This window comes from Ascaphus truei, chromosome 17, assembly GCF_040206685.1.
Source record: "Ascaphus truei isolate aAscTru1 chromosome 17, aAscTru1.hap1, whole genome shotgun sequence".
In the NCBI taxonomy this organism is placed as follows: Eukaryota; Metazoa; Chordata; class Amphibia; order Anura; family Ascaphidae; genus Ascaphus; species Ascaphus truei.
This window is the reverse complement of record NC_134499.1, coordinates 42,008,767-42,024,387: the sequence shown is the minus strand read 5'-3', so window position 1 is coordinate 42,024,387 and position 15,621 is coordinate 42,008,767. Positions and strand designations below refer to the sequence as shown.

At 42.2% G+C, this 15,621-nt stretch overlaps 1 protein-coding gene across 4 annotated transcripts in view; it reads left to right on the top strand.

Annotated features, from left to right (window-relative positions):
* VGLL4 (vestigial like family member 4) overlaps positions 1-15,276 on the top strand; it is a 113,619-nt gene extending 98,343 nt beyond the window's left edge. For all 4 annotated transcript variants that reach the window (XM_075574941.1, XM_075574942.1, XM_075574943.1 and 1 more), the window contains 3 exons: positions 8,233-8,455; positions 10,797-10,920; positions 11,781-15,276. In XM_075574941.1, the coding sequence (XP_075431056.1) occupies positions 8,233-8,455; positions 10,797-10,920; positions 11,781-12,049 (616 nt within the window). In that variant the 3' untranslated portion in view covers positions 12,050-15,276. The remainder of the gene's footprint in view (positions 1-8,232; positions 8,456-10,796; positions 10,921-11,780) is intronic.
* Positions 15,277-15,621: the final 345 nt, after the last annotated feature.

Sequence of the window (15,621 nt, the reverse complement as noted above, 5' to 3'; positions counted from 1 at the left end):
TCTTTTTGGCAAGCTTGTGTATTTTACTGTGTGCTGTACCCTAATAAGATATACCATAAAAGCAAACCTTGTAAGAAGTCTGATATTTAATCACCGCCTTGTTTGCCATCTATTCACTCAATGGATTAATAGAAAATGGGTATTATTCTAAGATTACTCATCTACGATCAATCCATGTGACCATAGCATCTGGAAGCCAAGGTTTGAACATTATGGGATCATTCAACCCTTACCTTGCAGGAAATTCAATATTGCTTAGGGGAGGGGGGGGGGGGGGGGAAGAGACATCCCTCTCCCCCCCCCCTTTCTTGCATTCAGGCTTAATGAAAGAGACCTATAAATTGAAGTATTTTCATTTAGCTGTTTTCCCAGATGTTTCCTGAAGCTTGTCAGATGTAACATTTACTAGAAAGTTTCACTCTTGGGAAGAGATGTTATGGACACTGTTGCTACAGACAATGATTGCGAGGATGGGATTTGGAATGAACTTTAACTAGTTCTGTCGTTTCAATACATTTGCTTTCCTGCACGCACTGTTATGAAAGGCAGTGTGTGTGTATAGCAGGATGGTGTACTCCAGTCCTCAAAGGCCACCAACAGGTCAGGTTTTCAGGATATTTCTGCTTCAGCACAGGTGGCTCAATCCGTAGCTCAGTCTTTGACAGTACCTATGCTGAAGCAGGGATATCCTGAGAACCTGACCTGTTGGTGGACTGGAGTTGGCCACCGCTAGTGTACATAGGGTGCTGTATAAAAGAGTCTGCGAAGAAGAGCATTTTCATTCTGCGTCTTGGTGTCAAAGTACTTTGCACCTATTTTGCGTATGCCATTCGGGGAAAGGCAATTGTAGGACGCAAATATTAGGACGTGCGTCAAATTCTGCATTAGTCTCTTTTTTTGTCTTCTCTCTCTCCTTTTTTCTTCTTGTAGCACAAACTACTACAACAGGCATTTTGCTTCAAATGCGAGAAACATAAAAAAATACTTTTTACATTCGGTACAGTATGAAACTTGACGTCTCATGCACTTTGATAGGACAGTGTCTTCCGGAGCTGTTGGGTATCTTATGGCTTAGCACTGCTTAGTAAACAGGAGCACACCGTGCTTGATTGCCTGCCGGTTCTCTTAACTTGGCAACTTTTATTAACCACATAAACAAAACTTGAACTGTATGTTTTGAAACTCAGTTCTTACCCAGCGGCAAAACTTAAGCAATAGTACAACTTGGTAATACCGAATAGTTGCAATGACAATCTGGTTTGCATGTACAGTCAAAAAGAAAATCCTATTGTATCCGTGGCTACATGACTATATGTAACCCTTTCACGGCTAGATGCCTCTGGAATGTGTTGCAAGCCCGCCGGCAATGTAAGGGTTAAATAATTTCTACACTATAGCAATGGAACCACCTTAAACCATGTGATTTTTATCCTTGGTTCAGACTTTCCCCAAAGCTTATAATTATTTGTTAGAAACGATCACAAAAAGAACACAAAACCAAGTGTACTTGCTGGCATTGCCATAAAATAGTTAACAAACACCACACCGCATTGCATACTGGATTACATCTATAATTACACCTTCTTTGCAGTCACTGGTGGATTTAACACAAGACGTCTTATCAAAGGCAATGCGATAATGTTCAGATCCACAAACCCTTTGAGGACTAGGTGAGCCTGTGGCTGATTGCTTGACAGACACCTCTGCCCCATAGTGTTTGAAGCACATGGCCTCCTCCTGTAATGCAGTGTGGAAGAGGACTTTTAGTTTGACACGGGATAGCCAGCCCAGCTTTATGTACAGGAGGAGAGCTTGCCAAGTTTGTGAGGCCCAAGGCTCTTGTGGGAGGACGCTGGGCTCTCCATGCTCTTTGGCAATGATTAAAGTGAGGTTAGTATAAAAAAAACTTTCATTTCATTCCCTTATCCGAGCTTTTCTTTTTTTTTTTTTAACCACATGACCATTCCATATTTTCAGCTGCAGTTAATTTAAACCCTGAGACAGCAAATACAGGAGGGGTATTATCTGTGAGCTCAGCGGGGCAGGAGAAAGCAAGGTGCCCACGGGTACTGTCAAGTGGGGGAGTTTCTGTGGAACCCCAATTCCAGTAGTCAAGGTCTCGGATGTTTCAGAGACCAAGTTACCGTGAAGGTGCCGAAAATCATGCAGGTCTAGCAGCGGCTCTTAGACTTGCTTACAAAGTACTTTGTTGCTAGGCGTGTCTGTAATGGAGTATTCTTTTTAAGTATACTAGTGTAGCACAATTACAGTAGGAACCGAGAGACACGGCACATTTGTAGCCTATTGTTGAACAAGTTTAACGACTTATTTTGCTTGCGTGTGTATTTATACATGTTGTCAACCTCCAAGTACTGAAATCGGGGAGATTTGAGGGTCCTTTCCTGAAAAATAACATTTTAATAGAAAAGTTTGGAGAGAAAAAAATGTTTTCATTGAATTTTTTAAAATATATATGAATCAGAAAGATGAACAGAAAGTGTGTGTGTGTGTGTGTGTGTGTGTGTGTGTGTGTGTGTGTGTGTCAAGAGATGGGCACTCCAACCAAACACTAATATAATAGGGGGATGCATAGTAAGTCTGGCGACCAAATGGGAAAATGTATAATACGAAATAAGTCCAAGCGCTCTCTCTCGTGCTCGCACTCTCTCTCTCGCTCGCACTCTCTCTCTCGCACTCTCTCTCTCTTATAGTGTAATTATGGGTTATACGTTCAGTCTGAAACTAGGGCTCTGGCACCTGGAAGGGTGAAGAGGGACGGAGCACCCCAAGGGATCTGCGTGAGAGCCCGTGTCCCACTTATCCAAATATACTGGATTTTGTAATAAAGTAAAAGCACTCGGTCAGATAACACCACTTGTAATGGTTCATTTTTAATGATGTGCTGTTCGTAGATGGGTGTTTAGACCTAAATTTGCAAAGCTATTAAAAGCATCATTGCAGAATATGTACCGTATATAATGATTTTGTTTGGGTCCTTATACTTGACATAGGGAATTCATGCAGCAGTGATGCCAAAGTTGCAGAAATCCGTATTTTAGAAAACTAAAACAAGCTTTGGGTTTGGTGGAAGGGAGACTTTTGACAATCAGGATTATGAGATATTTCCGTGTGTTGTGAGGACGAATGCAGACATACAAATAAAGCCCTTCTAATAACGTGTTTGTGTTTCACAATGATTTAGAGGCTATATACAAATCTCTGCATTTTTTTATTTATTGATGCATTCTATGAATATAAAAATAAAGAAAAGTTTCCCCTTAGGTGGGAAGCAGGCGGTCTCCGCAACTCAACTGTTACTTTCCGCTCCGGGGACCCCCGTGCTCCCCGAGATACACCCCCGAAAGTGCTGCCGGTAACTCATGGCGCTGTAAAGCTGCTACATGCTGTGGCCAATAGGAAGCCAACTTCTTATTGGCCCATGTGACGCGGAAGCTTTAAAGCTCCATATTGTTAACCCTGGAGGAGACCGTCCTGGGGGCACCTTCAGGGGGAAGCAGGGGGTCCGCAGAGCTGAAATGAACGAGTTCCGGCTCCGGTGACCCCCTGCCCACCAATGCTTTAAACAAAAAAGAAAAGACTGGAACGAACTGCTCCTTTAATGCTGACATTCTTTAGGATTGTCTCCATTTTGTATGTCTGATTCAGCAGAGCGTTATCAATGTATGGAAGGATGGGAATGAATACACACACATACTACATACATGTAATTGCCGTATTGCATTTCACAATCGTTAGGTTTTCTTTTTTTAAACCGTTGCTTTAAACTCGGCAGCTTCAGGAGTTGCCCAAATCCAGCCTTTCCTGACCTGAAATAACTGGCTGGACGACCAGACGGTCAGTAGAAATGGAAATATCTGACCTAAACATTGGGATGGCGGTCACGTGTCGGCATGGCGGTCACGTGTCGGCATGGCGGTCACGTGTCGGCATGGCGGTCACGTGTCGTACTGCTCTCAGGCATGTAAGCTGCTGTATGAAACATCTGTGCAAACGTTCACTACCAGATGAGTTTAAGATTGAAACCCAATTTGGTTCGTCCGCATACAGATGTAGAAAGACTTGGTCTCCGGTGTCGCTGCCAACCTTGGTCGCGCAGCCGCGAGAATCACAGCACCGGAGGATTAAAGCTGAGTGGGGGGGGGAGAGGGGGAAGGGAGACGTGAGGCGTCGCATTCAGAAGCATGCACCCCGCGTTAAGCACTTTCCCGGCGCCGCGTTACATTCGGAAGCATGCACCCCGCGGTAAGCACTTTCCCGGCGCTGTGTTACATTTGGAAGCATGCACCCTGCGGTAAGCACTTTCCCGGCGCTGCGTCACATTCGGAAGCATGCACCCCGCGGTGAGCACTTTCCCGGCGCTGCGTCACATTCGGAAGCATGCACCCCGCGGTGAGCACTTTCCCGGCGCCGCGTTACATTCGGAAGCATGCACCCCGCGGTAAGCACTTTCCCGGCGCTGCGTCACATTCGGAAGCATGCACCCCGCGGTGAGCACTTTCCCGGCGCCGCGTCACATTCAGAAGCATGCACCCCGCGGTAAGCACTTTCCCGGCGCTGCGTCACATTCGGAAGCATGCACCCCGCGGTGAGCACTTTCCCGGCGCCGCGTCACATTCGGAAGCATGCACCCCGCGGTAAGCACTTTCCCGGCGCTGCGTCACATTCGGAAGCATGCACCCCGCGGTAAGCACTTTCCCGGCGCTGCGTCACATTCGGAAGCATGCACCCCGCGGTGAGCACTTTCCCGGCGCTGCGTCACATTCGGAAGCATGCACCCCGCGGTAAGCACTTTCCCGGCGCTGCGTCACATTCGGAAGCATGCACCCCGCGGTAAGCACTTTCCCGGCGCTGCGTTACATTCGGAAGCATGCACCCTGCGGTGAGCACTTTCCGGACGCCACGTCACATTTCGGAAGCATGCACCCCGCGGTAAGCACTTTCCCAGCGCGTCACATTCGGAAGCATGCACCCCGCGGTAAGCACTTTCCCAGCGCGTCACATTCGGAAGCATGCACCCCGCGGTGAGCACTTTCCCGGCGCTGCGTTACATTTGGAAGCATGCACCCCGCGGTGAGCACTTTCCCGACGCCGCGTCACATTCGGAAGCATGCACCCCGCGGTAAGCACTTTCCCGACGCTGTGTTACATTTGGAAGCATGCACCCTGCGGTAAGCACTTTCCCGGCGCTGCGTCACATTCGGAAGCATGCACCCCGCGGTAAGCACTTTCCCGGCGCTGCGTCACATTCGGAAGCATGCACCCCGCGGTGAGCACTTTCCCGGCACTGCGTTACATTCGGAAGCATGCACCCCGCGGTAAGCACTTTCCCAGCGCTGCGTCACATTCGGAAGCAGGCACCCCGCGGTAAGCACTTTCCTGGGGCGTCACATTCGGAAGCATGCACCCCGCGGTAAGCACTTTCCTGGCGCGTCACATTCGGAAGCATGCACCCTGCGGTAAGCACTTTCCCAACGCCGCGTTACATTCGGAAGTATGCACCCCACGGTAAGCACTTTCCCGGCGCCACGTCACATTCGGAAGCATGCACCCCGCGGTAAGCACTTTCCCGGCACTGCGTTACATTCGGAAGCATGCACCCCACGGTAAGCACTTTCCCGGCGCCGCAGACTTTTGCTTCTTTGTCCGCGGTGCTGAGGACTAAGTCTTACTTTTCTGTATATACAGATATATAATTGTTTTCTTCCCATAGCACTTTGTTCCGGTTTAAATGGTCGCTGTGAATATTCTCAGAACTGGGCCCTCATCAGAGGACATTCTTACATGCGGGTTTCTAAATGTCTCATAAACATGATATATACAGTATATTCTGTGATACCTGTTCTTGTGCTCTTCAGAGAAGTGTGTGTGTGTGTGTGTGTGTGTGTGTGTGTGTGTGTGTGTGTGTGTGTGTGTGTGTGTGTGTGTGTGTGTGTGTGTGTGTGTGTGTGTGTGTGTGTGTGTGTGTGTGTGTGTGTGTGTGTGTGTGTGTCATATCATATACAGCTAATTGATATAATTATTTTTTAAAGGAGCCTGCTCTGATCATACAAATTGGGAAACAGATTGTGTGATTCAGGTTGTAGTTGAATTGAATTCATGTTGTTTTAATACAATTGCAATGGACGTTGTCTCCTGACCATATTCTCATCCATTTGGTGGAATGACCAGTGTTCGATCCATGTGAGCTTGGAGCAGAATGGGACATTCACATGTGGCCGTCCTGTCGCGTTTGAGGCCATTGGGATCTTTTTGAGCATTTGTGGCAGTCAAAGCCCGTTAGTCCTTTTTAGGTTAATTGCTACCATGGTCTAAAGACGTTTTTATCAATTAAGAAAAAGCTTTCTAATTTGGAATTAAAATGGAACACTCTTATCTGGAAGTCAGGATGTATTGTGGTTTTGGTATGACATCCATTCAAACACGTGATGCTTTGTAAGCAGTGCAGCCTTGGTTATGATTCATTATAGGGGGAGAGATGGAAACAATGTTTGTTTTAAGCACAGGGAAATGGGGATAATGAACAAGCGTTTGGTAAAATGCATCCTTTCCAAGATAAACGCGCCTGACCAGTGATTGTTTACATTACACTACTCTTTCTTCTTTCCTCTCTGGCCAGTCTGATGTCCTCAAGTTCAAGTCTAGTTTTTTTTCCTTTTTATGCCATTGTTTGTTTAAACCGTTTTGGTAAAATGAACCACTTTTGCTGAACAAGTTGTTTAATAAGTTTAGGAGCCTATGTGCATATGATGCAGAATCCCAACTGACAAGTTTCATTCGCTGATGTGAATTTTAGTTGCAATTGTGAATGATTGAACTATCCCAGTGATCTTCTCTGTGATGTTTAGAACTGATTTCTGTAAGCTCCTATCACAGGTATGCAGATCAAAACCAGAGACTGACTTCTTTCTTGGCAAATGTCAAATGTGTCCAAACTGTACATTTCTATCTGTGATTTTGTTTTTATGGATTTATGTTCATTGTTTGGCTCATACTGTAGCAACTAAGAGGCACATGCACCAATATGCATCTTCTGCAGAAACAATACATTTCACTTGTGTATTCACGTCTAAATTATAAGAATGCTATTTCTTGACTACAAACGGCAGAAAGGCGTCAACACTTGCCTTACTAGTTTGAATCCCATTGTAAATTCTCCTTGTGTCACTAGGTCTCCGGCCCAAAATTAGATAGCTAGCTCTTCAGGGAAGGAGCTCATTGTGCCTGAAGGAATTCTGTGTACATATCGGCTCTTTGTGAGGGTAGAAGATACTACATATACTGTGTCTGTCTGTGTGTGTGTCTGTGTGTGTGTGTGAGTGTCTCTTCAAAGTTAAGTTGACTTCGTAAGTAAATCTTGGTTTGATGAAAGGGGAAATCACTTGTATCCATTCAACAAAAGTGCATATATTGAAAGTGATTTGGGAGAGTGAAGAGGATTTACGAAGAACTGTTATGTTCGTAATCATGCTTATTATGCAGACAAATATGAGTAATACAGCCACCCAGCTAAACTGTGGCTATGTGGCAATGACCATCGAAAGCTACACGGCACAAAGCATGTTGGCCATGATGTGTAACAGTAGGTGTTTAGTACTTGAGAATACCTGGTTTAGGTACTCAACATAAAGATCAATTTATAATGTAAGCAGCGGAGGAGGGCAAGTGACTTTGTATATACGCACGCACACACGGAAAGCTAATAATTAAACTTGCTTAAAGATTATAAACTAAACAGTATATGTTATTGTGAACAGTTTATTCCTTGTGTTTTGGCGTTGGGACGTGATATCACGCCCACAATTTTCCATAACAATAACAAATACAATACTTGGCGGTTTTGCTCGGATTGTTACTCGTTGGGTGCTAACACGTAATTAAACAAATTCAGCACAAACTGTAACGTTCTGCTAATCCTGGCTGAATTCTAAAACCGTTAAAACAAATCTTCATAGTTACCACGTACCATATTTATTATCAATTATCAATGGTCATTTGGTACATCTGCCCATTAATAATATACAAAAGACAACTTTTACGCAACTCACATTGGGTAAATAGAGACACGTTAGTAGTAAATCTAAATCCTGTATCTATATCTTTATTTATAGATCGCCCATACTGTACCCGACGCCTCACAAAAAATATTTGACTCTCTGCCACACTTTCATTTATCCTTTTTTTTTTTTTTTCCCCTATGTTCGGTTTATTTAGAACCAAGGCTGTTAATGGGGACTACCGAAAAGAGCTCAGAGACAGAAGTCGAAGCCCAATTGAACGAGCTGCAGCACCAACCATGAGTCTACATGCAAGTCATTTGTACGCCTCAATTCCCACCCTTACCATGGATCAACCTCTAGCACTCACCAAAAACAGCATGGATGTGTGCAGAACAATGGGCATTCCACCTACGCTGACTCCAGTGGAACGGCAACAGGTAACTTGCTATACACCCTACTACACTGTATATCGTTGTTAAAAATACATCTGTTTTGTTATTATTTATATTTGATTTATATGGTGCAAATAAAATACATTCCATAAGTGAATTCTGATCCGATACATACTTTAGATGTTTTAGCATGGAGTTTTCCAATTGTTATGAAGTGATAAAATATATCCCTGAGATTAATATCATGTTATATCAATACTTCATAATACCGGCTTTCAGCCAAGGATGCTTATAACAAATAACTTCCCTAAATCCTGTACTAAAGAGATCAGCTCACAGTTTCCACTTGAAGATAGATCGGCATCGGTGCATGTCTCAGTACAGGCAGTAGGCTGAACTGTTATTTTGTATGAAAAGCTTAAGAAGCTGGGCAGAAAGAACTCAATGTTTTAGGGATTACTACTCCATGTTTAGCCTGCAACTTTAAGCAGGAACAACAAGCGTGGTATTTTTAGGATCTAATCCCATTCCTGAAAAACTACTTGTGCATTCACCTATAAGGGGAAAAAAATTAGGCTTATAAGGTGCAATATTTGGGGAGAAGGTGTGGGGGGTACCCTTGGAAAATGAACATGCTGCAGTGTACAATCACTGTGTATGAATTTTCTCCTCCAGCATCTATCTTAAATTGGCCCAATGTGCAGTCACGCCTGATCCCAATTGTTTAAGTGTAGGAACTGAGCAGTTACAATGGTCACTGGGGGTCAACATTCATTATTCTGTAGAGACATTTTTCATAATAACTTTTAAGTTCAAAAAGCTTTGAGTCTAGTCATATTCAATAACACACAGTGGCTCCCAGAACTCAAAAAATGGAATAAACAGAAAATCTGCTAATACAATTTTAATATGCAAAATAGACCCTAACAATAAATTGTACACAATGGTAGAAGTGATAAAAATGATAACGTTGAGCTGAAACCAGCTGTTGGTGTAGCTGACACCATCACCCTCGTTGCATCCAAGCGTGAGCAGATTACCTTACTGTGTGCAGCTATTGTTGATTACTGATCATTTTGCTAACTTGCTTTGAATTTATATTCTATATATGGTAGCCTGACTGCTGCTATTTACTCATATATTTAGGCTTGGGATTAGTCACGTAGCCAGTTTGCTGCTTGTGTTTATTGTTTATCTGGGTGTGTTTGGAGCTTAGGGTAAGGGAGAGGGAAGTACCTGTGGTGGTGTAGATCATAGGGAACGGGCCAGAAGAAGGGGTTCTCCCCGAAACGTTGCCAACCTCTACTTACCTTTTTATGTTGTATTTTCCCCCCTTTTTCCCTCCTCCCTATTTTTTACTTTCCCTCCCCTTGTTTTCTCCATCCCTTTACCTCCATTTACCTTTTCCCCATAGTTTGTGTTATACACCAACAGCTGGTTTCAGCTTCACTTTATCATTTTTATCACTTCTAACATTTGTACAATTTATTGTTAGGGTTTATTTTGCATATTAACATTGTATTAGCAGATTTTCTGTCTGTTCCAATTTTTGAGTGCTGGGAACCACCGTGGTTATTTGGAAGGGTTGGGGGCCCTCCTTGCTCTCGCTGCACCACGTCCATTTATGTATATTTCTTACGTTTATAGTGTTGCTGTCTACTCCTTGTATCCGATGGTCATATTCAGTATTGCATTGCATTGCATCATATGCCTTATTTCAGTGCAGGATAGCACTAAGCTATTCAACAGCACCCCTGCCATTTCTAATGGTGTCCCCACAATTTCACACACGCGTAATATTTTTGGGAACAATAACCAGTACAATCCCACAGCTCTCCTGCTCCATAATACAAATCTGCTGGAGGATTTTATCTAAACGAATCTCACCCTTTGCTGCAGTCTCCTGTTTAGTATTATCTGCCATTCTGTACATCTGACCAAAATGGGCAGTAGACAACTATTTAGCCACCACCATTATGTAAACAGAGAGACCAGGTGAATTTAAGTTAATAGGAAGTCAAAATCCTGACTGTTATTGCCAAGTTCCCTGTTATTTATCTTTGGTCTGCTTTCGGTTTGTTTAGAATCTGCGCTGGTAATAGGGATTACTGACAGATGTCAATAACCTAAGTCGCGCCGATTCACATCTCAGAAAAAATATTTACCTGGAATTATTTTTAGAAAACAAATTCCTACTGGCAATTGAATTGCCAATTAGTTAGGGGGGGGGGAGGGGTGTGAGGGTCACTTGTCTTAACTCCAGCCATGGTTGGTCAGTAAAAATAACGTTAAAACAAACAATACAAAAATATGAAATCTTCAAATGTTAGCAGATTTGGGATCAATCACAAATTAATAAGTACTTCTACATTTGTATTTTTTGAAGAACCGTCCATCAGTAATCACATGTGCACCTGCAAGTAACCGGAACTGTAACCTCTCTCACTGCCCTGTGACACACAGCGCGTGTGTTTCCACCATGCCAGCCAATTTCAGAAGACCATCTAACAGTAAGTTATCCTTTCATCGAGATGCAAAGGCTTCGCCTGTTCTCTTTGCTGAGGGGATGTTAGTGAGGAAGCAACAGGATTTAATTGACATTTTCATTAAGCAAGAGTGATGGAATTGTCTCTGGAAATATTTCCTCTTAAACAAGATCTGGCATAAAATACCTTAAGGGTCAGGGTAAATGCCAGTTGCCGTGCCCAAAGCAAGTGCCAAATGGCTCTCATTACCCAATAATGCTAAGTGCAATGTGTGTGTTTATAGCAGTCTGGCAGAGTGTCTTTAAGTGTATTACGCAAAGCACAAGCTTTGAGACCGCCAAGCGCAGAATACTGTGTGTTTCACTTGGTTAGGAAAAAAGGACAATTCATTGACTTACTCCGGTGGTGGGATTATTCGTAAGATTACTTTGACTGTCTAAATTATTATAATTCAGTGAGTTGTAAATATCAGTTATATGAATAATAGCATTATTTATTTATCCTCCTATTCGCAAAATGTATTATCTAGTCTACCTTTTTCCCCAACTGCGGTTATGGTTTGTAAAACATAGAAGTACAGTTTCTCTTTGAAGATAGAACTTTCCTCACGCACGTTTTTTCCGTTCAGCCGATACATTGTGTCATTCTAAACTTGCATTGAAGCGTTTTTCTTTTGTGTAAGTTTCTGAATGTTAATCCTAGTGTATTTAGGATAAAGACGTGCGCTGTAATACCAATTCCATGTACTCTGTTTTACTCAAATAAAATATATCAGCAGAGTAACGTGAGGGCATAAATATTACTCAGGATGTGAATTGGAAATGCAATAATCGGCGTCGAAATGGCTCGTTATCTAAACACTTTGTTTTCCTCTCCCCATTTAGCTACGACGGCCTGTGACCCGGTGGTGGAGGAACACTTTCGCCGGAGCCTCGGCAAGAATTATAAGGAGCCGGAACCAGTCGCAAACTCCGTGTCCATCACGGGCTCTGTGGATGATCACTTTGCCAAGGCACTGGGAGATACCTGGCTCCAGATTAAAGCTGCCAAGGATGGAGTGTCCAGCAGTCCAGAGTCTGCCTCACGAAGGGGCCAATCATCTCCTTCCTCTCACATGGTCAACCATAATCACTCCCCATCTGTACTTTCATAGACTGACCATTGGAAGCCTTCATTAGAGATGAGGCGCGCACGCATGATTTGACTGAACTTTGAAACATGCTTAAAGATTAGTGTCAGGGGAGGGATGTCAGTGTCTCTTGTTTTTTTTTACTTGTATACTTGCTTGGCATTTGTTAATGGATGCCTTTAAAAACCTTATAGCAGGAACTATTTGTTTTTATTGTATTTTAGCATCTTAACTTCCTGCCTCATTTACCAAAGAAACCTCTAATGCGAATCTGCTTCCCCTTTTTGACAAAACAGGAACAAAAAACACATTAATTTAGCACAAAAAAAGCCATGGCACCAGTTGGTTGACCCAAATGCTTCTTGCTTCCCAGCTTCTCGATAGTAGAATTTGTGTGGTTTCTTTCCATTGCTTTTCTTTCTGTTGAGTAATGTATGTATATACTTGAAAAGAACGGTCATGTCTGATTTGCACTATTGGGGGAGGATAAAAGTTACTTGGCAACTTTTTTGTAAGATGCTAATATTCAGAGGGCAAACTGCTAAATACATTGGGATTAAGGATGATATTTCTGTCCATTAGAAAAGGCAAAAACTAGCATTGGAAGGGAAAGTACAGGCGGTTAGATGTTTCGCTCTCACTTTCTCACAAATGCTTCTTTTCTTACAAGTGGACTCAGAACTCGGGCATTTACCTGTAACAGATCTAAACACTGCAGTGTGTTGGCATAGAGGTTGGATGGGATAATAGTGCTTAAAGTTCATGTTTTATGAAAAAAAATAGCTGGTATCTATTAATTTAGAGACAATAAGGAACATAATACTTATTAGCCTCTCTTCAGAATTAGTTTATTTTTGTCAGTAACAGCCTTTGATATACTTACTGCTGGTACAGTCGTACTCTGATATTTGTATGTGTGTTCAGCAGCCAGAGCCTCAGGACAGGCGTCATAAATCAGTTTATTAATCTATGAAAATGCATGGTACAGGATGCTATAGCTTTCATTTTATTAAGCAGTTACTTTAGTCGCCGTGTGTGCTTAAAACACTCACTTCTTTATAGTTTGACAACGTAATAGCAGCAGACTGACAAGGAAACTTTCTCTGTTATCAAGTCTGACTAATCTATTGTTTGATATTGTGAAATATAATAATTGTTTTTACGTTAAAGCTTACTCATAAACCTGCTCCAAGGTATTATACATTCCTGCTATAGAAAAACATATCACAGGTGTAACTGAATTTATTATATTTTGCTACATGCAAAAAGATCCAACTTAAAAAGTAAATGCAATTAGTACTGGTTAACATGCTTGGCTTTTTAAATTTGGTCCTTTAGTTATATGTAACACCCATACATTCCAACATTCCAGTAAAAAAACAATAAAAAATTGGATATATATATTTATTACTGGTTTATCTTAAAGCAGTGCAGGAACTTTTTAATTGGAGGACTCTCTTAAACATTTGTGGACTGTGTATCAATATTTATGGTCCACTGCTACTTGCAGTATTAACGCAAGCTACTCCATTTGAAGGGTGCAGAGGTAGAGCACACAGATTAAGAACAGAGGATTTCCTCGTTATATAGTTGGTATACATTCTAAATGTATAACGAGTAAGCGAGACAGTAAAAGACCCTCGTTTCACACATTTCACTATTATCTTACTGGGTAGTCGAGGCGTACCTGCTTTGGCATTCAGTACCCTACACCTCTGTAGGAGAACCTTTTAAATGAACACTTTTTTTTAATATAGGTAACTTTAAGACCATCGTTACGCTGTGCGTAAAGAATGTACAGAGAAATTTGTAGGTATTTTTTTTTTTGAAGAACAATTAAGTTGTTAATGATATGTAGCTATTTAATTTTCCCTTTCCTTTATTGTAATCATTCAGTTTTTTTGTTTTTTTTTGAGAAAAAAAAGTTGATCTTTTTTGTTGTAGATGTGTCGGTAATACAGTTAAGTGCAGGAACACAGTTATTCTATGAAAACACTGCATTAGCATTAATAGCCACTAGTTTGTTCTTGCTACAGGCTACTGAGCATTGCAACAGTAATATACTAATGTTACTCTATGCTGAGGATAGGCTCTGTGGAAAATGTGACTCCCTGTTGAAAACAATTTCATATACTTTGTATATACAAAGGAGGTGGTGTTTATTTGTATTTTACTAATAGCATTTTTACGTGGCCTGGTTTACCTATCTGAGATAGGCGAGCTGTTCTAGGCAACACAACATTTAGGTGGCAAAACCAACACTTATAAAAACAAAACACTCCTTTTACAAAGCATTTGTTCAAATGTGGTCTTTTGATTACCCAATGCATTGCGTAAAACTGCCGATTCTATGTACTGTTCACACACATTGTTTCAGTTGGTGTTAACTGTTAATTATAATGTGTAATGTAATCGGTTAACCCCATGAGTGTCAGATACTGTAACACAATACTCTGGGGCACTAGAGGAGTTAATACAAAGGTGGGCAACTCCAGTCTTCAAGGGCCACCAACAGGCCAGGTTTTCAGGATATCCTTGCTTTAGCACAGGTGGCTCAGTCTTCGACTGAACCACCTGTGCTGAAGCAGGGATATCTTGAAAACCTGACCTGTTGGTGGCCCTTGAGGACTGGAGTTGCCATCCCCTGAGTTTATAGGCGGTGTAGCAGATGGGAGAATATAAAATCAGCAATGTTTAAAGGTGTTAACAAAGCTGACTTGTATTCTGTCATTCTGTACTGTGCTGAATCATTTCCTAAGCAGTGAGAGGGAGGGCATCTGAGGGGGCGGGGAGGGGGGATTATAAGGGGGACTATGTTATTTAATGATTTAAAACATATTGGGTGCAAAACTGGAGTAATTTTTCCATTGGAAATAAATATTGTCGACATTCAGACCCTTCTTCCTTTAATTAGTAATAATACACATTAAATAACACGAGTTTCGTCAAAGCTTCTTTTCTTTCTTTTGCTGAGGAACAAGGGAAATGGCAAAGTTACATTTCCGCCTGAGATCAATTTGTACTTGAAACCAGCATTAAAAAAAAACAAAAAAAAAAAAACGGTTTTCTCCACAGAGGAACAGTGTGCAGTACATGTTTAAATATCGCCATGTTTGTAAATCTGTACTATAGCATATTTTGTGGCCTTGTTTTGCCTGGGGGGAGAAAAAAAAAAGTTTGGCAGGCCAGCTCTTTTTTTTTTTTTTGTACTTAAAAGTAGCCTTAAAGAACAATAAAGTGCTCTTAAACCACACGCTTGTGTTGAATGTTCATTTTCTGTTACTACTGTGGGAAGAATCTCCAGCTAAACGGCAGTTAACGAGGGAGGGAGGGAGTGTCTGGTGTGATACTTTTTATTGGACAAACAAGTAGTTACGTTGGGGCCCGTCCCTAGGCAGTAATTGGGTAACGGCGGCTGCGGGGCATGAAAGCATGTCGCTGTGATTTAAAGGGTGAAGTGCTGGGTGCGACTTTGTAAAGAAGTTTCAGAGGCAATTCAGCCCGTTTTTTTTTTTTTAAATATAGGATTGACGCGGGGGTTGTCCGGAGCTGAACCCCATTAATTTCAGCTCTGGGGACCCCTTGTTTCCAGGGGT